Genomic DNA, 25,317 nt, shown 5'->3' with positions numbered 1-25,317 from the left:
GAGGTACAACCATGCTTGGATCTAGCTTAGATGAGCTGCTACAGATGCTTTTAGCCCTATCATCAGCCAGCTACTTGAGAACTAGGAAGGTGTTCTGTGGGGATTTTGCATGAGGGATCTTCATCTGTGACTGTTTAAATAACACACTTTTAGAATCATTAAAATAATTTAACCTCATACTTTCAAACTGCTCTTCATTGCCAAGAACGTGTCCTTATTAATGCAATATTCAAAAAGGTTGATCAAAATAATGAGATGGAATCTGGTATGCCCTCCATTTAAAATATTCATTAAGATCAATTAAACAGACTGATAATTCAGGCAACACACTCTTCTTTTTAATCCATAAAAAAACAAGCATTCTTCTTCTCTCTATCCTGCTAAGCTGCATAAATTAATATATATCATATTAACACTGTTTTCCAAGCTAACAAAAAATCCAAGTTAAACAATAAATAGGCTCAGAAAGAACAAAGGAGAAAGAGGAAAACATATTCAGGCCGAAGGTTGCAACAAACCTGGGATCTAGAACATGATGGCAATAACAATTAGTTTGAAAATAGCATCCTATAGAATAGTACTCTATTAATAAATAACAGTAATATGTTGAAACACTTCCCATGAAGTACACTGTAAGCTCTTCACACTATACCAAACTGTTCTGTATAGTTTATTCTCAATTCTATTGCAAAAGAGAGACAGAAGTACATTTTTAAACATGTCCTAAACAACCCGCAGTTAACATGGGTGGGTTTGGTGGAACCACCAGCTGCCCAGCGGGAGTAATGGTGGATCGCAATGCAAGTAATGAAATTCAGTAAGTATCTTCCCACTTCATATGGGATTTTCTAACTGGTTGGTGATGCCCATTTACTTGCACTGATTCTTCATCTGTACTGGTAGGGAGGTAATGATTCTCTATACGTAATTGCTCTGACAGACAAAATCTCACTGAAACGTGAGAACTTAGCTAATAAGGAAAAGAACACCCTCAACTTTAAAGCCTCCATCTCGTCAATATTAGACCAGAAACAGTAACAGTTAATACCAAAAAAACCCCTCTAGCCACAGCTTTAATCTTTATCTCCTTATAAAAGTCATCTTGCTTAACAATAAAACATAACCAGAAAGTCAGTAGCAGAAACAAACAGAAAACTCTTCATTAAGAAGGAAGAAAGGCTTACCCTTTCTTCCAGTCGAGCCAGCTGCTCTTTGTAGTAGGCATCATGCTTCTTTAGTTCTCTGTCTTTCTCTTCCAGCTGCCTGGCCTAAAAAAAGAAAGAAAGATAAAACTGGATCAGGAAAGAGCATCACTCACAAAGCAAAACATCTACCATAAATTGTACCAGTAAGGGATATACAGCGATTGAAAACTGCAGTCTATTAGTTTTTGCCAAACAGTGCATTAATAAGATGATGATTGCTGCATTGAAAATGGAGAGAGATTGTCTATTGTACTGTTCTTCCCTTGCCTCCTCAACAGCTGTGCCATGGTTTGTTCAAATGTAGTTGGCCACGTCACAAAGGCAGAACCAAGTGTTCCGTGCTGAGACAAAATTTGTTATTAACTTTGCAGATCACTTCTCAACTTAGGGAAATGTGCTCAAGCTAACAAACAGAGTACATGGAGAGACTCGTTACTTAACTTGTACTTGCAAATTGTTACTGAGTGGGCATTTTGACATGAGAATAGCTAAACTTGCATCCATACATTAGCAGGCTGTGGTAAAAAAAGGTGGTTTTTTTTTTGTAGTAGTAGTAGTGCTTTTTCTCTACAATCCTAGTTGTGTTTAGCATGCGCTTTATTTTGAACACATGAATGTTTCAGAAGAACCAAATGCTTGCACATCTGCAAAAGCAGATCTAAGAAGCGTATCTAAAACTGATGTCTTCTTTAATTATTATTCTTCTGGAAACTCCTAGTTCACTTAAAGTACCCAGCTAAGCTGAAACCCTTTAACTTATGGTCATTTGCATGTTCAGTACCTTAAAATAATGCTGAGTATTCATGTCAAGATGTTTTCAGCACTACTGAGCAAATTGATTTTTTTTTCCGTTCTCATCTGTAGTAAGCTCTACTATGCACTATTACAGGGACTTATTAAGAATTATAGAATACATTAATACATTCTCTGGGCAACCTGAGTTAGTGCCTGATCTAGCAGTTGGAATCCCAGCTTGCAGCAGGGGGTTAGAAATAGATGATTCTTAAGGTCCTTTCCAACCCAAGGTATTCTGTGATTCTGTGACTGAAAGTAAACGCATGGACACCAAATATATATACACACCTCAGCTATGAATGCAAACTCATTTCAGGCAAATATTCTTTCAATAAAATCACAGAATCATAGAACTGTTCAGGTCGGAAAAGACCTTAAAGATCATCAAATCCAACCACAAACCTAACCATACCACCCTACCTAATGAAAAAGCATCCTTAGCAACAATAATTAACTACCAGTGGCCATTACCACAACTGTCTACTTAAAATTAGTCATTCATCACTAACATTTTCATTCAGGTACTGATAACACAGAGTTAACTGCAAACAGTCCCCCTTTCTAACTGCATCATGAAGAACAGGAAATGTAAACTCTTCCTACCAAGAGTTTACAGGTCACGCTCACAGAAGCATGTCAGAAAACTTCCTTATACCACACATTGTGTTGTACATCTTGTATAGAAACAGGGCTTAATTCTCTTCCTCGAGGTTCACCTTGGCAGTTAGACAATAAATAAAACAAAATGTTTGAGGTTTTGGTTGGACTTTCCTTTAAGTGCTTACCTTTTTTTCTATCTCCTGAAGCATGAAAAAAAAATCAAAACATTCAAGTTACATTGATTAGGTAACAGTGAAGAGAAGGAATGCATAAAAACATATACCTGTCAAGCACATCTGTAATCCAGAACAATGCTGAAAACCACACGCAAACTTAGAATCATCACAGAATCATAGAATGGCTTGGGTTAGAAGGGACCCCAAGGATCATGAAGGTCCAACCTCCCCAACAACAGGCAGGGCCTCCAACATTTAATACCAGCCCAGGCTGCCCAGGGCTCCATCCAACCTGTCTTTGAACACCTCCAGGGATGGACGGGGCATCCACAGCCTCTCCGGGCAGCTGTTCCAGCACCTCACCACTCCCATAGTAAAGAACTTCCCCCTGACATCCAATCTCAATCTTCTCTCCATGAGCATAAAACCATTTCCCCTATCACTATCTATGCTAGTAAAAAGTTGATTCCCCTCCTGTTTATAATCCCCTTTTAAGTACTGGGAGGCTACAATGAGGTTTCCTTACAGCCTTCTTCAGATTGAACAAGCTCAGCTCCTGTCTCCATAGGGAACGTGCTCCCTTACAAAGATGACATGACTTCTTCTTATGCGACTTCACCAAAAACATCCCTACTCATACAGAAAGCATGCATCCAAGTTTAACTTCTACTTGGTTTAACCAAATCTTGCTCTTCCTCTGCCACCTTACATTCAGTATAGAATCACGGAGCACATGCTACAGCTTTGTTCGCCATCATTTAAATCAGCCTTTGTACATTAAAGAAAACTGATTACAGGTTTTTCCAAAGCTGATTAGACTAAAACAATCTAACTACCACACTTTGTATTGATCAAGGTTTTGCTTTTCCCAGATAATCCCCGTATCACCTCTCAAACCTGCCTTTTGTCCTGGTCATAGGAAATCAAAATTCACTGCAGACTGTGCCTCCCAGAACCACCCCCTTCCCAGCATTTAATACTACACTTCAGTGCATTATCATAGCTTCCCATATGCAATCATTTTATGCATAACCACCTCATGATCCCTCAAATATTTGCAAACTCATGCCTTTTGTTCGAGTGCAGTTAAATAGACCAGTGACAAAGCAATGGTAAAAATTAATGTTCCATTACTCTCACAAGAACTTAGTTAAGCTTTACTTCTTAGAATTCAAAAGTGTTTCACACAATTCTACCAATATCCTGAAGATAAGGAATAAAATCATTGGAAAACCAATAAGATTTATTTTAAGAAGTGCAAGATTTACTGCATTTGCCACACTTATGGCAACAACAAGTAAAGGGTACACACTGCAGTGATGGAGGAAATGAAAAAAGGCTTCATATCAAAAACTCATCCTCTCCTCCAGGTCCAGCTGATCAATCAGAATCAATTCTTTTCATCTCACAGAAAGAAAACAATAGTAAGAGATTAACGGAACCTTTCTCTCACAGATAAAGATGAGGAGTGAAAGAATGAGAAGCAACGTTCACAATTGAATATTCACAATGCACATTTTATGAAGCAGACAAATCCTAGTAGGTTCAATCAAAAAACCCAGACATCTTGTACAGCAATGCTAAAACCATTGATTATGTTCTAACATGATGCCATCAAAGCGTAGCTGTAGGCTGCACCATGATACAGTCCCATTTCTCATTTGTAGAAGAACCCGTAGCATTTCTGCGCAGCTTTTGCATCTTTCGTAAATGCAAAGTTATGTTGTATCTACATTATCTACTGTTTTCAATTCCCAATATTTTGCAGGTTATTCCTCAAGAGTGCTGAGGGATTTAAGACCCACTCATCTTAAAAGTTCTGGATCAAAGCTCTCTGTTACCGATGTCTGGGCAAATAACCACGTTCCTAGAAAAATGCCCCCCAAAAAAAACTTTTACAGAACAACAGAAGTTGCCCATTTTTATCTATACTTCATAAAACAAAAATACAGAGCATGTAAGACATGAAAGCTGAAGAAAAAGAACTAATGAAAAGCTTCCAGATCACAGTATGTTGCTCTGGATATCTTTATAATGGAAGAATCCAAGTAGAAAGCATGAATATAAAAATTTACTTCAAAAACTATAGTGTTGATTTTAACTAAATTACCACAAGACACACTTGACAGTAAAGTATGCTTCAGCTCTCACACCACAGACAAGCATGTTCAAGATGGATCATTTAAGACGCTGCATCTGCAGTTCCTATGCTTGTATTATCCTATTACATGGGTCAGAAGAAATGAAGTAAGAGAATGATGAAAAATGGATTTGACAGAATTAGACTGCCATTGACCATTCCTATTTAAACAAGGATTAAGAGTACGTACAGGTGAAAACTAAAGTTCTGTTCAAAAAGACTGCTTTTGAGGTACACATCTACTGAACTGTAGTTTTGTCTTATATAGATACATAGAATCATAGAATCACCAACGTTGGAAAAGACCTAAAAGATCATCCAGTCCAACAATTCACCTATTACCAATTGCTCCCACTAAACCATGTCCCTCAACACAACATCCAGTCGTTCCTTGAACACCCCCAGGGTCGGTGACTACACCACCTCCCTGGGCAGTCCATTCCAATGCCTGCAATTAACTCTAAAACAAGACTAAAAAGCTTGCAAGGAGACTTCCACAGGACCCACACCTTAACCCACATTCTTTCCATGTGGGTCGGTCTTGCTGATCAAAAACCATTAAAATAGAAAAATGTATTTGTTGCACACTATCTGATCACTAAATGTATCCAAAAGACAGTTCAACCAGGGGAATGGAAACAGCATTTATTCAGGAGATACTCATCTGAATGAGAAATTCTGCCCTATTTTTTTGTTTACTCTCCTTTTCCCTCAAAGATAATTAGTGATCAAAACAGCTGTATTTTATTGCTGTAAGGACATGGGGTCAAGCAGCAAATTATATTCACAGTGCTTTTTGCCTTGAACCTACCCAAGCTTTTGTATCACTATCAAGTAGAAATATTAGATTATAAGAACACTAAATAATACATTAAGCCAAATGTTTAGTTCCCTCTGTAGTGAAAGTAACTGAAGATTTGGTAGGTCAGTAAAAATACCCAGTATAACAGTATTCCATGTAGCTAATGCCTCTGGTATTTGTAAAACAATACAGACACAGCAAAATGAATATATATACATATATATTCATACATACAAACACATTTACACAGAAGACTATATAAATATCCCAACACAAGAGATTTCACTGAAGAAATAAAAACTTTAAGGTAATATTATATTTATGGGACTGCAGCAACATGATCCCAGTGAATACCAATTAGCCGTAACAAAATAATTAACAGTAGCCGTGTATTCAATTAGCTGAATGCTGCACTTTAGTTGTAAATGAGATATTGTAACAGGTTCATTGCTTCTTCACAAAGTAACTCTAATAAACAAAGCAGTTTCTTGGGTATTATTTAGAAAAGAGCTCCACAGAAGGTCACCTTTGAGAAGCGGCCCAACTTGCCAAGGCAGCCCAAAATTAAAAGCGAAACCCAGCTCTCTATTATTCATTATTCTTCAGAATCACTGGAAAGTTGGACCAAGTTTTAAAGGCCAACTTGAGTTTCATTTTCAGAAGTAGCATCTGAATCTGGCACAGCACAGCCGTGAGATTCCATCAATGGATAAATGGATGCCTACAAAAAAACCCCTGCATATCACCCTGCATATAGATGCAGGGAAATTCATTCTGCACAGGGAATCATAGACTGTGGGATCTCCTCCTTGGGGATCTCCAAATTACTCAAATTACTCTACCTGGATATGGGGCTGGGCACAGCCCTGGTGGCCCTGTTGGGCAGGGGGGGGACCAGATGGATCTGATGTGCCTCCAGCCTCAATTAGTCTGTGGTTACAACACATATAGACTTGGTTTGTCCTTTGTAGGACTGAGCAAACAAGCAGACAATCAAAAACAAATGACTAATAGTTATCTTTAAAGAAAAAGAACAAAGGAATCCAGGCAGCTGGATGCAGAAAGGTTGGAGATGTGTAAAGTCTGTTATTATTGCTTTCCTTTACAGAGTTGCAGTGGATAAAGCAATACCAGGTAGTTGAGAAGAGTTTTATATGCAGATTTCAAAATGAACTCTTGAAGTCCCCAGGTTACAGCTGCCCCTCAGTAAGGACTCCAAGCCCCAAATTCATTAACATCCATGCAGTTTACAGAAGTACGCCCCTGAGATCACTTCAGTTTGCCTTTTTCTGAAAAATAACGTGCTTCAAAATATGAGTTCAATGCTAAACTTATATGAAGTATCAACCGCCATCGGAAAGGGACAGAGTGCTCTGCTTAGGCCCTGCCAAGCTGCTTCACTATGATTTCCTCAGCACCACATCAAAATGGCAAAAGGGCAAGTGGACAACCAACCAACCAGGTGCCAAAAATGGTGAAGGAAGAGCAAGAATCATCGAATAGCCTGGGTTGAAAAGGAACACAGTGATCATCCAGTTCCAACCCCCTTGCTATGTGCAGGGTCGCCAACCACCAGACCAGGCTGCCCAGAGCCACATCCAGCCTGGCCTTGAATGCCTGCAGGGATAGGTCATCCACAGCCTCCTTGGGCAACCTGTTCCAGTGCGTCACCACCCTCCGGGTGAAAAACTTCCTTCTAGTATCTAACCTAAACCTCCCCTGTCTTAGTTTAAATCCTTTCCCCCTTGTCCTATCATTATCCACCCTTGTACAGTGGACAACCAAGGGACGAGGCCACAACTATGGCCATCACTCGTGTACAAACTGTGGTGGTGACAGCGCAAAACAGGCATTCAGCTTTTGGTGGCTACCAAGATGCTTTGCATGGAAACACTTTTGTAACAGATGACATTCACCTACCATGTATAGTGTGATGAATTCACATATGTGTGCTGATAAACTCTAAGATAAAAAGGATTGGTTTCTTATGTATATTATTATGGTCACCAAAACTTCAGTCTTCATTAACTGTGCACGGCATCCCAATTTCCACACTTTAAATACACTGGATTACAAGGTATTTGAATTTTAACCCTCTATCTCAATCTATCTCTCTATATTACCTATATATACATATACAGGTATGTACATATACACAGAAACACACACATTATCTTTAATGGGTACTTGAAGTAACTTATGGATATTATTAGGAGCATATGGTTCTCCCTTACCCCCCCAACGTGACTTCTTTTGAAGATATCACAACTCATAAAATCATTCCCAACCACAAAAAAATGATCCAAACACATTACTTACAAAAAAGCCCTGCTAATTTCCACTTGTAAAGGTGGAAAATAGTTATGAATTAGAAACAGCAGCAACAATAATGCATCATAAAACATATTCTTTGACAACTGTAATTAAAACAAGCTTTTGTAATTACCAGTAAATGTGCTACAGTACATTTTCTAAAAATAATGAAGTCCTAGAAGAATGAATAGTAGAAAAGATCACATTAAGAGTAAGCTAGTGGAGAAAATTAAAAAATTGAATTTATGAACAAGTTAGGATCTATTTCATCCAGAACACACGACATTAAGCTTCATTTGCTAAATCCAGTTATAGACCAGAAGAACAACAACAAAAAAAAAAGAACAAAAAAAGAGACCAAATAGACCAAAAAACGCCCACCAAACATAAAAAAAAACCACACACAAAATAAACCCTGCATACTGCATTAAACAAAAAAGCTTCAGATTCTTTGATTCTATGAGGTTCTAATTTCTTATGCAAGCCTTGGGAATATGCAACTGAAATTCATCGGCAAGTTGCTATCCAGCAAGACAGACATTCACGGATGTTTTGCCTCAGCTAAAAGAGCAACTCTGACTACTTTAGAAAGGGCTGAACGAGGAACATATGGACAAGTGCTGAATGAGGTGGATGATTTTTGGTGAGTAGTCATATGGCTACAGTATCAGTGAGACCAGTGGATAACCTCAGCTGGAAGGGACCTCAGGAAGCCACATAGTACAAGCTCCTGATCAAAGCAGGACCAACAAAGGGGCCAGACTGAGTTTCTTAGAGCTGCATCCAGCTGGGTTTAGAAAATCTCTAAGCATGGAGACTGAATAACTCAACCTATGCCATGTTTTCTTCCTTCGCAAGGTCTCTGTCTACAGATAAGTCCATGAAGGAAAAGAATCAATAGGAATGGAAACAATTTGAGTCAGCAACACTTGAGAGACTCTAGGTTCCTCTCAGCCTGAATTATTTTATGTTTCTGCCCCAAAACAAGGGGCAGAATGATCATGCAGCTGTACCAAGCTACCATGAAAGGAGCAATGGGAGCAAATCAGGAGTACCACAGAAAAGCTGCAGTTATCAGACACTGCTCCTTGCTGGATGAAACACCTGGATTGCTCAGCACAAAGTAACATGTTTTGAAGATTTCACTTTCTTGAAGATTCTACTTCCTTGAAAATGAAAATTAAAATACATTAAGGACTATTATATTAATTAGCAATTTGCAGAAAAGCCTCCAGTTTCCATCCAGTCACGGTTCAAAGAAACAACAGACACTAACCAAATCTGTATTACATACATGCGTGCCAGTGGGAATAAAGGAAAAGCATGACTTCTTTCCAAAACTATATACATTCTTTTCATTTAACTAATGTAGTCTTAAAAGATCAAACATATTAAAGATTATCTGTACTGCTGCCAGGTATTTGTAGTAATTCAAGTAATGTGTACAACCTTCTCTGACAGCTTCTGATGTTTCAGTCGTATGTCAAACATTTACAGTTTTCCACTAATCTTAAAGAAGCAGCCATAGACTGTTCTGCGTGTGCCAAACTGGATTTCTCTCTATATAAACAGAGTAAAAGAATTATTAGTCTGTAACATTTAGAAAGAACTGTCTGTAAACAGATGTAGGACGGCGTTCCACTGCCAGCTGCATCATCGTATCACTATTCCAGGCACTCCTAATATTTGTGTCTTTTCTTTTTTAATTTTTACAGTTTAAAAATGATTTAATCATAATTTCATAGAAGCACTTTGAAATTCCTAGATGAATCAAACAGCAGAAAGGCAAAGAAGAGCTATAAGCAAGCACTGGGAGCCAATATTGGACGCACTGTATAACAGTGAGTCACGTAAAACAAAGGATCATAAAATCACAAGGACTGAACACTCTTAAAGAAGAGATTCTCAGGCCATATCACAGCCCAAAAACCACCAAAACAAAATCTCAGCTTCATAACAGCTAACTATTCAGACTAGATATGGTTGTGAAACTGTTTATGCTGCCTATCAAGGAACATTTTATTCCTGTTACAGGAACCCAACATCTTTTGTTAACATTTTCATACTACAACATTACGTGTTTTTTTCAGCCATAATTAAATTATTTGCTTGGTAAACTGCAGATTCAGTAGACTGAAGGTAAACAGTGAAATAACTCTCACAGGTACTGCACTAAATCTCAATGAAGCCCACTTCAAAGTCGGTCTCCTAAAATCCCACTGAAAACTTGCTCTATTTTCTGTACTATGGTTCTACTTTTCAGAAGCCTGGCGGATTCAGGGACCGATCACTCATTCCCCAGCATTATTTTCCATCTGCAAATATCCTAATTCTTGTAGCAGGTAATCACAACTATGCTTAAACTGATGTAATTTCCTTCAAACAGAAGTTGCACTACTGGAACCGCCTGTTTGATCTGTTACCCCAGGAACCAGTTTGTATTAAAGCAAGGAATGCTGACGCTCTAGAAGGTAAATGTTGAAAACAGAAAAAGGGAATATTTAATTTTTCTCAACTATTCAAGTTATTGATTTCTGGTTACGACACAAAAGTGAATCACTTAAAGCTACATCCAGTGTTTCTCACATTCAAAGATATTATATAAACAGACCTTCATTTTTGGATATTCAAGAAAACACGACTAAAAAATATCTTTAAGATAATGGAAATAATCTTTTGGAATTCATTCAGAGGGTGGTGACGCACTGGAACAGGTTGCCTAAGGAGGTTGTGGATGTCCCATCCCTGCAGGCAGGTTGGATGTGGCTCTGGGCAGCTTGGTCTAGTGGTTGGTGACCCTGCACATGGCAGGGGGTTGGAACTGGATGATCATTGTGGTCCTTTTCAACCCAGGCCATTCTATGACTCTGATTCTGTGCAATTAAATCTTGTTAAGTTGACCTCTTATTAGCAAACAATCAAATCACATTGTCTCTAAGATAATTAAGCCATCCTGTTTACCATTATCTCAAAAGAGAGATTTTCCTAATCAGCCTGATAAAAAACCTGCAAACTAGAGATAATTTAAGATAGAAGTTGCAACTCAGCAACAAGCTGATCTTTTCAGAGGTGCACGTGAATTGATTAATCTAAAACTAAAATATTTTGGTGCTCACCATCAGCACTGCTGAGGGAATAGCAGTTTGGTGAGTTCTGTGAGAGCTACAGCTTTCAGAAAAGATCATTTTCCCTCAAAACAAAGAAAAATTGACACAGTGAAAAAAAGACTTATAGTTATTTGATATGCCATATTTATCAGGGTTATAGAACAATGTCATCCCATGGACAACTTTCTAACACTTAACGACCTCAATGTAAGCACTATATGGGACTGACACACGGATCTTTCCTTCATTTCCCTAGGGCTGAAAATTCCGTGTTGTAAGAAAAGCTGCTGTATATGTTCGAAAAGTTAAATATTAATTAGTATTTAGCAAAACGAGAAAGCAAAGTCTTAGGAAGCAAAGGGGAGAAATGCAGGAAGCATGTATACAGCATGAATCCTTCCTTTTCCCTTTAAACCAGCGTATTACAACCTTGATCTTTCAGAATTTTCCTTAAAGTTTAAGCAAATTATTCTGAGATAAGCCCATGAGAGAATTACTGCCCTGAGCTGCAAGAACGAGCGAGGATTGATTTATATATTGATTATTGGTGAACATCTTCCTTTTATAAAATCCTATAACATGTCATCGAATTTCTGCATCCAACTTCCATTCACTGCACTTTTATTTCTCCTCTCATTTGATTGTGAAGTCTCTAGGGCAGAGCCTGGAACTCGCCATACATCTGTGCAATGTTTAATATAATTATACTTCAAGCTCTGCTGGCGGCATTATCCTATCAGATATGAACAATATTCTAAGCATGGAAAAAAAAGTACAAAAATGTTTAGAAAATCTGATTTACAAAGGCAGATTTAATGCAGAACAGTAAGGAAGACCAGCACCTGATTTTTCTCATGTACATGCTGGACAAATATAAAAAAATATATATTTTTTTAAATTTAAAACCCAGCACAGTTCAGATGGTGCATGTCTATGTATGCATGTAATTTGGAACCGAGCAACTAAAAAGACTTACAGATATCAATTACTAATTAGAGACAGAACATATATGTTAAAGATGGCCTGATGCTAACATTTGTATTCCTAATCTTACTTTGACTTCCTTGTCATGTCAATTTGTTGACAGAGCATTTAGAGAGAGAAACACAAAAGGGCAGAGACTGGCTGTAACAGAAACGTGGTGCTACACTCTTTTGGGCAATAAGAATCCATTAAACAGCTAATGAACATGATATTCACAAACAATTCAGCAATATCTTACAGGAAAAAGAGAAAGAAAAGCGAACAATCATACAATCCAATGGAATTATCCAAGGCTCAGTGAAAATTACTGGATTGAAATGGCCAAAAAGACCAAATCAAAGCAGCTTGTGTGGTCAACGTCCCGTCTTTCAGTCAGTTTGCAATTCCAGTGATTTCAATCATCTAGAAAAAGGGAAATGTTGAAACAACTGAAACTGGAGACCATCTTTATTCATATAGTGTTACCAGAGATCAGGGAAGACCACGCAGAATAAAACCAAAGCTATCTAAGTGACAGGGAGCAGGCAGCCTGAAGAAAGGGAGGATTCAATGAGGAAGAAGACAAAACAAGACAAGCTTGGAAACAAAAGCCTGTTCTGATCACATGAAACATTTTTAATCTGATTGTGAAGCCCAAGAGAAAGATTTTATATTCCTGCAGGCAAGCCAGTAAAAACTTGCCCAATGCATAACAATAGTGGAGTAAGGACAGAGAGAGATATATGAACAAACAGGGAAAGAGAAGGCAGCACCACACTGTGATCACATTACTCAGGGCAGACTAAAAGCAGATCTTCCCCAAGCTCTGGCCACTACACTCAAAAGCTTCATAAATAAGAAGCTAGAGATGCCCAATGATCAAAACCACCAGCAGTGACTTGTGTGCACAGAAGGGTACAAGACAGGTACACACTCAGAGAAGGTAAGCTGGGCTCTCTTATTTACTCCTTCTCATCATACAAGACTGAAGAGATATTCAGTGAACAGTGAAATTGAAAAGCAACAAATTTGAAACCAATTAAATGCATAATTAACCTGCAGAACTCATTGCCATGAGTTATCAGTGAAGTCAATCGCTTAGCAAAATAAAAGAAAGAAAAGGTTGAGATGTTTGTATTAACTCTTAAAAACAATCACATTCATATGCAGTTATACCTACCAGGTATAACTGAGAGTGGAGTCCTTTGTAAGCCTCATCATTTGGAGAACAATTAAAAATACTGAAGTTTGTCAAGCATGAATTATTAGAGATCAGGATGAAACTCTCCATGTTGCAGAGAGTCTCCAGACTACTCCTTTCCTTGCTTGAGTCTTTCAAAGAGTTTCAACTCTTTGAAAGTGTGGATAACAGCAGGACAAGGGAAAATGGTTTTAAGTTGAAGGAGGGAAGATTTAGGTTGGATATCAGGGGGAAGTTCTTCACAGAGAGAGTGGTGAGGTGCTGGAACAGCTGCCCAGAGAGTCTGTGGATGTCCCGTCCATCTCTGGAGGTGTTCAAGGCCAGGTTGGATGGGACCCTGGGCATCCTGGGTTGGTATTAAATGTGGAGGTTAGTGGCCCTGCCTGTGGTAGGACGGTTGGAGCTTCATGATCCTTGAGGTCCCTTCCAACCCAAGCAATTTTATGACTCTGTGATTGATTCTAATTCAAGTGCAGCCACTTCAGAAAGCTGCTGTAACACTCTACTTAGAAAACCAAAAAATAAAAATAATTAAAAAAATACATCCTGATGATTCAGGATTGCTATCCATACAAGGATTCTGCAGACCTATCCAGAAAGCTCCAGGAAGTCTTCTTGCAGAGCTGCCCCTCATCTGTGTTGGTAATGGCCAAATTGGTATAAGGAACTACTCTACTGTTAAATGAAACTCAGAGTGTAAAGTGAAACAAAGCACTTCTTCAGCAGGGAAAAAAAAACAGCTAACAAGTAAATTTAAATAGGGTTGAAACAAGAATACTAAGCTGGTTCAAATGGCTTTTGCAGGAAAAAAAAAAAGACTGCTGAGTTCTCAGCTCAGCAAATTTCCTACCATTAAGCTTATTGTTCTTAAGACAGAGAAATCCACGCTGCAAAAAGCACAATTTTTTAGACTGAAGAAGAAAGCACAAAAGTGCTGAGGAATACAGTGAAGACAAGGACAGTGTGTCCATGCTCTGAGTTTACTGAACCAAAGCAATGCTGACTGTGGCTCCTCCATTGCCCTCCCTCCCCTCTCTGCTTCCTCCCTCCTCTTCCTAGAATCATAGAATGGCCTGGGTTGAAAAGGACCACAATGATCATCCAGTTTCAACCCCCTGCTATGTGCAGGGTCACCAACCACCAGACCAGGCTGCCCAGAGCCACATCCAGCCTGGCCTTGAATGCCTGCAGGGATGGGGCATCCACAACCTCCTTGGGCAACCTGTTCCAGTGTGTCACCACCCTCTGGGTGAATTCCAAAAGATTATTTCCAGTATCATAAAGATATTTTTCAGTTGTGTTTTCTTGAATGTCCATAAATGAAGGTCTGTTTATTTTATATCTTTGAATTTGAAAAACACTGGATGTAGCTTTAAGTGATTCACTTTTGTGTCGTAACCAGAAATCAATAACTTGAATAGTTGAGAAAAAGCTTCTCTAGCCTAAACAATCCCAGTTTCCTCAACCTTTCTTCATACTAGAGGTGCTCCAGCCCCCCAGATCATCCCCCTGATCAGCATCCTCTGTACTCATCCTAAGAGCTCTGCCCTCATAAGATAAAGGTGTAATTGTTATTGCTGCTCTGCTTTGTTACTTTAGCTGCCTAAATGTCTGTCTATGCAGAGTATAAATGAGGCCAGGAATTTCAAGAGAAATAGTAATGAGTCAATCACTTGAAAATCAAATATTATCAGTGTAAAGGATGGGTAAAAATGGATGAGGATGTCCCATTATGCTCCACCGCTAGAGAAACTATTAATTACTATGTTGGTTTTTCATATTGCTTATTGCTGTACCACAAATAGAGCAGCTCAACCTTAGACATCGATTAGGATTCTGCTGCATTCAGCACTACACAAATGCAATGCGGACAATTAGTGGAAGGAAGAACACCTGCAAAACTTAATGTAATAGATATTAGAGAGACAAGAGGGTTAAAAAAAGACAGCAGACAATAATTAACATCCAATAAGCCATTCCTTGAGGTACATCTGGAACTTTTCCATTCTTAGAGAACAGGAATGCTAAAGGGAATAGTAACAAATAAGCGAAACATGTGCTAACCTTCGCTGTAACTTCCAAAGCTGTGAACGTTTCTATCCTCACACTGACGACTTTTTGTTTGCTTGTAGTTTTAAGCAGAAGAGAATTAGGACTCCAATGCAAACAGCTTCTGCCTCAAGGGCTTTCCATTTAAATGACATCCAACACAGAGCCCTTCCTGCCTGCCAAGCATCACGTCCCTAAAATGGAATAAGCACAGATCTGGGGTGCAGCAGTGTGAGCTGAGCCTTAAGCACAAGTCATCGTGTAACCCCAGGAAAGGTTTCTTTCCTCCTAGATATTGGTGATGCTTGCAAGGACCCCAAGGCTGTACATTCAGTGCTCAGAGAATCCACAATCCCAATGTATTTAATACAGGAATACTATTCTTCTAACACGTCCATTTCATGTTGTGGGTGAGAAAGTTTGTGAGTGAAAGCAAGCACTTACAAGAGCTTTACAGAAAAGCGGTTTCATCCCAGTCAATAGACTGCTTCAGGAAAATATAAGCTGTCAAGTACTTTTATAATAACAGCCAAAAAGAAAAACCTCCTGCATCTTGGGAGTTGCTAAAACATGTCAATTTTACACAGTCTTTTGTGTACTGCCCGGCATTTTAGAGCGCTAGAAAGCAAAGCTCTTCTCTGAATTTCTGAAGGTTTTTTATTATTATTATTATTACATGCTTAAACCTTATTGTACCTGCAATACAAACTGTTCCAGGCCACAGTGAGAATTAGTGCTTAATTTTCTAAACGTGGAGACACATCCTAACTACTTGCAGAAGGAACATCTCTGACACTTGCATGAAACAGAGAAGAGCAAAGAATTGTTAAAATTGGATTAATTCAGAAATGGGAGAAAAGTAACGATTTCCTTCTGTACTTGAAGAGGAGGAAAAAGGATTCTGCAGAACAAAACACAACCTATCATAAATAGGAAAAAAGATTAATAAAATGTTGATTCATCCCTCGTGAATCCAGAGTGCTATACACCCCGATTCAGGTTATTAAACAGGGTCTGGTCCTGCAATGAAACAATCTGAAGAGTGATTGAAGGACGTCCTTTGTTTCCCAAGTGCTTTGGTCTGATGTCAAACAAGTACAGAAATTATGGGGACACAACCAGATGGACTAGAAGACTGATTGAAAATGTCAGGAAAGAGCTGAACTTCTTTTATCCACTTCTTTCTTCCCACATGTAGCCTTGTGAATTGGAAGGTGAGCCAGATCACAGAAAGGAAATATATAATTGACTTTTCTAGACACTCTTGTTGGAATCCTTGTGTGAAAACTATTTGTTTGCAACAGAATACTCACATGCACTCTCTCATACGTTTATGACTATGTAGTAGTGTAATCCTGCTACATTTTGCAGACTGGAAACGTCGAGTTATTTACTCTGAGAGACAAGACAGGCAAGTCATAGAATCATAGAATGTCCTGGGTTGAAAAGGACCACAGCTCCACATCTTTCTTGTGCTGAGGGCACCAGGCCTGGATGCAATATACTTAGAAAGAAAAGCTGCTATAACAATACGGCTACATTATAAGAGGTGAAGTCAAATTACAGAAATTATAATTATCACTTTACAAGAAAAGTCCACTTTGACCATTATAGATACTGGTATGGTTTCATTTAAGATATTACTGAATTTGTGCCTCAAAAAATGCTAAGGAAAAACAAGGATATTCTCAAATGGAACACAGCATCAGCGTCCTAACAACCTGCAAGTAAAATTTACAAAGGTTTCCCATGAAAATTGGGTTCCCTCATTGCCATAACTGTACATCAGCTTCACTAACTTTAATCTACCGACCAAAATGCAATAGTATCCACAATGATTATATTTTACTTCTTCCTTTATGCTACTGAGCACTATTAGACGTCTGCCACGTTCACAGCCTTGATTTATAGGTGGAGGGAACAATGTATTTACAGGCAGAAGTTAAAATGTATTCTGGACTGAAATACCGACACGGTAACTGTTGAAGAAGCACAAATGTTATTGCCACCAATGACATACAGTCCCAGCTCAGTGCAGACACACTCCAAAGGAGAGATGAACAGATGAGCATGGATCTCCATTACGCCAAGGATCAGCACAGATGCATAAATTCTGCTCCTATAAACTAAAATTAAAGTGAGTCTTATTTGCTTTTATGAAATCTTAATATGTACCACGCAGCAAGCAGTATTTTTTTAATGGTGGGGAAACAGCTTCATATCTCCTCTCACTTAACTGGAGTCAGTAAAAAGAAAGCAAAACATCCTAAGTAGTTTACCTGGGAATTTACACTGCAAGGATTTACTATAGCAGAAAAGGCCCACTGTTTTAAGATCAACCTGCAGGCAGTTGTGTAAGAACATGATTCAAACACACCTCGTCAGTGGCCGATGCAAATTGGGTTGCTTTGTATATTGAGACTAAAAACAAACAAACAAAAGATAGATAAAATAAAGGCAGCAATTATCAGATTGTAATCTGTCTGATCAAACCAAACTTGTCCCTGTACATTTCTGGCTATGCATTCCTTCCTCCTGCCCTGTACACTTGGGACAGGAATGGGACCAGAAGGGAGAGAGCGGTGATTATCCCCACTCTACCCAGCTCTTGTGAGGCTCAATCTGCAGTACTGCATCCAGGCCTGGGGCCCCCAGCACAGGAGGGACGTGGAGCTCTTAAAGCAGGTCCAGAGGAGGGCCACTAGGATGATCAGAGGGCTGGAACACCTCTCATATGAAGAAAGGTTGAGGGGAACTGGGACTATTTAGCTGGGGGAAGAGAAGGCTCTGGGGAGACCTCATTGTGGCCTTGCAGTACTTGAACAGAGCATATAAACAGGGAGGGGGAATGGCTGTTTACGAGGGTGAATAGTGACAGGACAAAAGGGTTTAAATGGTTTTAAACTGAGACAGGGGAGGTTTAGGTTAGAGATAAGGATGAAGTTTTTCACTCAGAGGGTGGTGATGCACTGGAACAGGTTGCCCAAGGAGGTTGTGGATGCCACATCCCTGCAGGCATTCAAGGCCAGGCTGGATGTGGCCCTGGGCAGCCTGGTCTGGTGGTTGGTGACCCTGCATGTAGCAGGGGATTAGAACTGGATGATCATTGTGGTCAAGAACTATAAGAACAAGAAAGAAAACATACTTTTACTCCAAAATAAATATTCTACTAGCAAGCAAGTATATTTTCAGGGAATATTGTAATTACTTAACATTCAGAATGCTCCAGTTAAAATAGAGCTAGTGTTGTAGCTGTGGCTAAATTACATAAGAAATTAAGTCAAGAATTTGGACTTCTTAATTGCATTAAATCTTACAGCTCAAAAAAATAATACACCAGCATTGGGTAAACAAGCTTTTTCTCCCCAAAACAAATAGATTACTTCAGACATATTTGTGTGTGTATACATTCATAAGTATAGTTTTCCTGTATATACATAAAAATTTTCCTCCTTCTTATCATGACATCAAAAATTACAATATTTAATGAGGACCATACATACTTACAAGAAGTAAATGTACATGTCTGCAAATAGTGATAGGACAAGGGGGAATGGTTTTAAACTGAGACAGGGGAGGTTTAGGTTAGAGATTAGGAGGAAGTTTTTCACTCAGAGGGTGGAGATGCGCTGGAACAGGTTGCCCAAGGAGGTTGTGGATGCCCCATCCCTGCAGGCATTCAAGGCCAGGCTGGATGTGGCTCTGGGCAGCCTGGTCTGGTGGTTGGCGACACTGCACACAGCAGGGGGTTGGAGCTGGATGATCATTGTGGCCCTTTTCAACCCAGGTCATTCTGTGATGGGGCACCTACAACATCCTTGGGCAACATGTTCCTGTGCATCACCACCCTCTGGGTGAAAAACTTCCTCCTCATATCTAACCTAAACCTCCCCTGTCTCAGTTTAAAACCATTCCATTTTGTTCTATCACTATCCGCCCTTGTAAACAGCCATTCCCCTCCGGTTTATATGCTCTGTTCAAGTACTGCAAGGCCACAATGAGGTCTTCCCAGAGCCTTCTCTTCCCCAAGTTAAACAAGTGCAATTCCCTTAATCTTTCTTCATGCATCCCTCTGAGATGATTTTTTGCACAAACAACAAAAAAATAGAAACCCAAAGTCCTACAGACAAAGACCTACCCCAGTAGTTACAAGTTCAAAAGGATAAGGTGCAGAGAAATAGTACAAACCAATAGATCAGGGAGCGTAAGCACAGATACACCCAAGGTCTTTTGAGCTACAAAAGAGCAATAGCTTTTATCATTATATTTCCCTTCACATAAGTTCAGATTTTCTGTCGAAAATTTATGGGAGGAATAATTCTGACAAATATTTTATTCCTCTGTCTGCTCAAAGACATTTACAGGCTTAACAAGCAAAAAAAGCCGAGGCTGAGCACAAGGGAAGACTTGGGTAAAAGTGCAGTCACAGCTCATCTGCTGCTCCGGGCTACCCGAGCTGAGCGTGCTCAGACTGTGATAAATTATGAAGACACAGAAAGGCCAGAGAAATGGAAATATTTATTAAGGGCAAAACAGAAAAACAGAGAGCTCCTGCAGCACGATGTGGAGGTTTGGGATAACCTTCTCCCATAAGACCATAGAAAGAAAATTGTGCTAAGGAATTGAGGTTCAAACATTATTGACTTAATTCTCATCAGCACAGATTTTTACTCTTCAAATATTTTTTCTTGGAAGGAGCATATCTTTATTTAAAGCTGAAATAAACTGCAACACACTCAGCATGCAACAATAACCAACCATCCCAGTGCCACGTGCCTCAAGAGAGATCTAAGACAGGAACAAATTAACTTAATCCCATTACTTTAAGGTCTTGGACTGAAAGAGCTGCTCAACACTTGTGGTGAACCTGTGTCACTTTGATCTTCATTGTAACAGAAAAAGCAAAATGACACGCTCAAATGAAAATCATTTATAATAGATGAAAGCCGGGCTGAGCAATGCATGGATTAAATACTATTTTCTCCAGCACTCTCTCCTCATCGTGGATGCTCTTCTCAATTCAAGTTCAGCTCCCACTTCCAAATATTATTTTTAATTATTGCACATATGAAAATCACAGTGGAAAGAAGAATGTGAATTAAAATACTGATTGTACCCAATATGTCATTCTGTACTGACTCAAAACGCAACTGTGATTAAAAAAGTAAATCAAACTAGAAAGAGAAGCATGATTTTTTATGTTGCTAAATTAAAAATGGAAGGACAAGAGTTCCATCTTTCCACCCCTCCATTAGTGCTGCAGCACGGACTTAGATCCATTCTTCCATATTTCAATCTCTCTTTCTAGAAAAGCAAAAATATTTTAATGGAGTATTTGACAGGCTGCTACAAAAGGATGCTATGAATGCAAAGCAACACTCACTCATATATAAGCAAGATCACATGGCACACATTAAAATGAATCAGTATTGAAAATTTGACCTGAGGGTACTTCACGGAGTTTATATTTTTTGCTCAGTTATGTGTGCTTCAAGTAATAGCTCGGTGATGATTATGTTAAGATCTCCATCATAAGTCAGTATAAAAAAAAACCCTGTAAGTCCAAATATGGTATTTAATTTACTTATTTTTTAAAATTAAGTTGTTGATTGTTCTGATCTTAAAAACATTTTTGCTAAGGAGAAATACTAAGGAAGGAAAGCAGCCTGATCTAGCAGAGCCATCTTGTAGCAGGGTGGTTGCACTACATCACCTCCAGAGGTCACAGAAATCATAGAACCACAAAGCTGGGAAGGACCTACTAGATCGTCTACTCCAACTGTCCTCCCATCACCACCACAGGCTCTAAACTACCTCTCATAGCTCCTCATCCAGACACCTCTTGAACACTGCCAGGGACAGCAACTCCACCACCTCCCTGGGCAGCCATTCCAGAGCCTGACCACACTCGGAGGGAAAAGGTTTTTCCTTATATCTAATCCAAATCTCTCCTTGGACAGCCCTACCAATGATGTTTTTATTCACTTCTGGCAGATTAGAAGTTGTCAGCACCGAGCTGTATATATTGCTTTGTTAACCACAGACCCTTTGGGCAGCCTTGGTACAGAGAGCGGCAGCTGCCAAACTATGAGTTTCTGCAGAAAAACCATTTATCAGCTGCTTCTATCATAGAAGAGAATGTGCTACATGTAATGATTTCCCTCCTAACATTTGCACAGGCTTTACCTGCTTAAACGATGTCACAGCAACCTTCAGAATCTTCCATTCCAGTTTGCTGCAGTTAACATTTAGGAGGAGAGCGCACGCATTAAGCTGCACTCCGAACCTCAAGTTCATGGCTCATTTACTGAGAAACAAAGTAATGGGCAGTCTGAAGCTATCTGCTTCAGTAGCCATCCCTTGATATGTACCCCTCACACACACTGAGCAGCCCAAAGCTGAGGCACTTCAATCCCCATTTGTTTCTCCACCCACACCACAGTGCAATAAAAGCGTGTGGCTCCAGCCCTACAAGTTGCAGAGTCTCCTTTGGAGATGAATATTCAAGACCCATCCCTGTGTGATCTATTGCAGGGTACCTGCTTTAGCAGGGGTTTGGACTTGATCTCTTGAGGTCCCTTTGAACACCTGCAGTTCTATGATCTTCCCTTAGGTGCGCTGCTAAATTCATGCTTAAATATCATTAGGGTGGACCAACTGAAGGGAGAATAAGATATGCATTATTTGAGGCTCAACTGAGACGTAGCATTTAGTTCTCCCAACAACAGTTTTTCTGCATCTGTTAATTTAGAACATTCTCATGTGAATGCTGTAGTTAGGACACGGTAACTCAGTGGTTTCCTAATGAAAAAGCATTTCACAAGGGTGATGATGATGGGTTGAACAGGCTTTTTGATAATCTTTTGTGAGTATGATTCCACTGTCCATCAAAGATCACATCTAGAAAAGTGAACCCCCTCTATCATCTTGCAAGCTTTTGTTTACTCATCTCACCGATGGTTTGGAGGTATTGGGAGAAGTCCAGGGCTCCACCTGCATGGAGGAACTTAACAAGCAGCTTTAGCAATCAAATTCAATTAGGAGCTTTTACCAATCAGAACAACAATGACTATATTTGGGAGGGTAAGACTATTTGTCCCTATAGTAGAATTTTGGCACTTAAACCTCTGACAACTCACAGTTAAATCTGAGGTTCCCTTCTCTCTTCTTCTCCATCTCATTACTCAACAAAGTTGAAGATGTATGGAAACTTTTAAGCTGAGCCCAGAGAACTTTTGACTTCAAGATAACATGGAATTTCCTCATGTTTATTTGATTCTCCTCTGAACGAAAAGAACTACTGATGAAATTTCCCAAGCTCACAACTGTATTTGTTACTTCTGTACAAAAAAGTATTGCAGAATTCAGTGGAAAGCAACAGGCTGTAAGAAGTCCGATACGTACAGAAAATAGTAATTTGTCTCTTATTATTCCAAAACACTGAAGTTGGTGTTAGATGATTATCTCTCACACAGACAACTGTTATATGGATTATACCTAAATGATAATGGAAGGTCATGTAAACGGAAATTAAATACAAGAGACGTGATTACAGAAGGAAGGCTCAGTTTGCTGAAGCTTAGTCTTTGAAAATTACTTGCTATCTGAGCTATCATTTGCACTCACCATTTTAAGGTCACAGACTAGTTTCTCAAAGAAATCTTTAATATCAAATACAGCCCTTAATATTAATTTAGTTGAGCTAATAAACAAGATTTGAAAGACGCTGAAAAAAAGCTCTTAAAATGGAATTGTCATTACACATAATGCTGAATAATAAAGGAAATGATAGAAGTTCTGTGTACACAACGTTGTTCTCAACCACTGAGTCAACAAGCCCGAGAAAAGCCAATTATAGGCAATACTGAAAAGTACTAGAAGAGAAGTAATGAGAGAAAGAACTCCAGACTCACCAAATAAACATGCATGTAGGCAGAGTTCTTCATGGGCATATTAGAAGAGTCAGTAGAAAATAAAACACCTGTACAGGAGAAAAGTGATACTACAGAACTATTATCACAGGACTGAGATTAATAAACTCAGTGCCTTGCACACGCTTTAGTTCTCCACGGTGCCAGACAAAATTACTTCTGCTGTTAAAAGCCTCCTTTTCTTTGGAAGTACAAGCTATTGTTTGTCTAAGTCACTTTCACTCCGTTTTTCTAGCAACCAAGTTGAATTTCCCAAGGAAACAAAAATGCATTTTGCACCACAGTGAATGTCTAAAATACTTTGATTTGTAAACCCTTATTATACCTAAAAATACAAGTGTTGGCATTTTGCATATTATCACACCCTCCAGCTTTACAATAACTTCTCCCCTCTCAACTAGAAGTAATAAAAAATAACTAATAGGAAAAGGACAAAACATTTCGTATTTGCCTTCCATGCTATTCTCCTCTCAAAGTAAAGCCTGTCAGTTCACATCTCCTCAAGCCCTTCTCGTTGCCATTTCTGACAAAAGATATTAGCAATGAATTCTACAAATTAAAGCAGCCTGGCTGCTGCACTGCAGGGAATTGCCACATGGGGGATTCCAAGCTGACAGCAGCTACATAGCAAAGTCAGAGAAAACAAAAAGAGAACATGACATAAGAGAACCCGAAAATACAGCTGTTACTCTTTAGAATGACAGTTCAAACAATACGTGCTCATAGAGAGGTCCTGTGTATTTCACACCAACCTTCTGCTCAAGAAAATGAGATTTTAATCTCCCCCTGTAACCAAATCTGTACCTCCATATTGCCTGAGGAAGGATAAAATGCTAAAGTTGTAATTGTATCTGTTTTCAGAATTTGAGACTTCCTTATTTTGTAAACTGGCCAATAATAATAAAAATAATAATAAAATTACACACATGTGAGTACACCCCGCACACACATTTACATGCATTTTAGCATACAGTACAAATACATACCTGCTACTTCTGACATTAACCCAAGAACTTGCACACATCACACCTAGCAGTTAAGTCTGAGGTCTGAATTAAATGGTGCTTGTGACAAAGCTCATCCTTTAAGCAAAAGATTTGTTTCACTAGATCAGGTTGCCGTTGGATGTGCCTGATCTTGTGGTCAGCAGCCTTGTCCACGGCAGAGGGGTTGGAACTGGATGATCTTTGAGGTCTCTTCCAACCCAACCAATTCTATGACTCTAACTGCTGTTAGGAACTGTTAGGGCTGGAACAGAGCAATTACCATTAGGACAAAGAATTTGGGTATTAGTTTGTACGCTTTGTCCCACTTTCTTTACCTTTCACTGTTTCCACTTCTTTTACTACTCACACAGGCCAACCATTTAAAAAGAGAGCAACATTCCAAACCATTTGCTGAACAAATGGATGGAAGACACTGAGAGAGCCACCATTTTTTATTCCATCTTGCTGTATCAATGGCCATTTATTTCATTATTTTACCAATTATGAAGTCGAATTTTATGAAGGCCATAGCTTGATAAAGCACGCACATCTACATGCTATTTGAAACAGCATTGTAGATCCAAGCCTTACCACAATAACACAAATTATCCACAGTAAGAACCCAGCAATTAAATATGGAGCATAAGAACTACCTCCTGTTTTTAGAAAGCTATTTCACCCAGCACAACATAATTCAGTAACAAGAAACCTCTCTTCTCACAGTCACTAAGATACTGCATTAATGACGACAACGTGAGAAGCTCAGATGCAGACACCTATACACTAAGGCATCCACGTTAAACCACTTTAGCATGTTTCAAAGCAAAATTCCTACTGAGCAAGTAGGTGTTGTGAGAAAAGAAGCCAATTTCCCACTGTGTAAGGAGTCGTGAAAACAACCAGCTGAAGGCTTAAAGAGCACAAAAAATCATTGGGCTTCAGGGAAAAAAAAGCTTTATTTTTCACATTCGAAATAGTTTCCAATGAAATTGTTTCACTGTAGAAATACATACTATGTTTTCAGTATATTTTAAATAAGCTCTACCTTT

General features: G+C 39.1%; 1 protein-coding gene across 4 annotated transcripts in view; it reads right to left on the bottom strand.

Moving 5' to 3' along the window:
* The window catches only part of CHCHD3 (coiled-coil-helix-coiled-coil-helix domain containing 3), a 146,149-nt gene that overhangs the window by 55,225 nt on the left and 65,607 nt on the right, over nucleotides 1–25,317 (bottom strand). For 2 of the 4 annotated variants that reach the window (XM_015861502.2, XM_015861569.2), the window contains exons 5-6: nucleotides 2,786–2,800; nucleotides 1,185–1,268 (exon numbers count right to left, since the gene is read on the bottom strand). In XM_015861502.2, coding sequence (XP_015716988.1) covers nucleotides 1,185–1,268; nucleotides 2,786–2,800 — 99 coding nt within the window. The remainder of the gene's footprint in view (nucleotides 1–1,184; nucleotides 1,269–2,785; nucleotides 2,801–25,317) is intronic. The other 2 variants (XM_015861656.2, XM_015861752.2) reach the window with 1 other exon arrangement.

The sequence above is a fragment of the Coturnix japonica genome, chromosome 1 (assembly GCF_001577835.2).
Source record: "Coturnix japonica isolate 7356 chromosome 1, Coturnix japonica 2.1, whole genome shotgun sequence".
In the NCBI taxonomy this organism is placed as follows: Eukaryota; Metazoa; Chordata; class Aves; order Galliformes; family Phasianidae; genus Coturnix; species Coturnix japonica.
The sequence above is the reverse complement of the archived record's forward strand: the minus strand, read 5'-3'. Positions and strand labels throughout refer to the sequence as shown.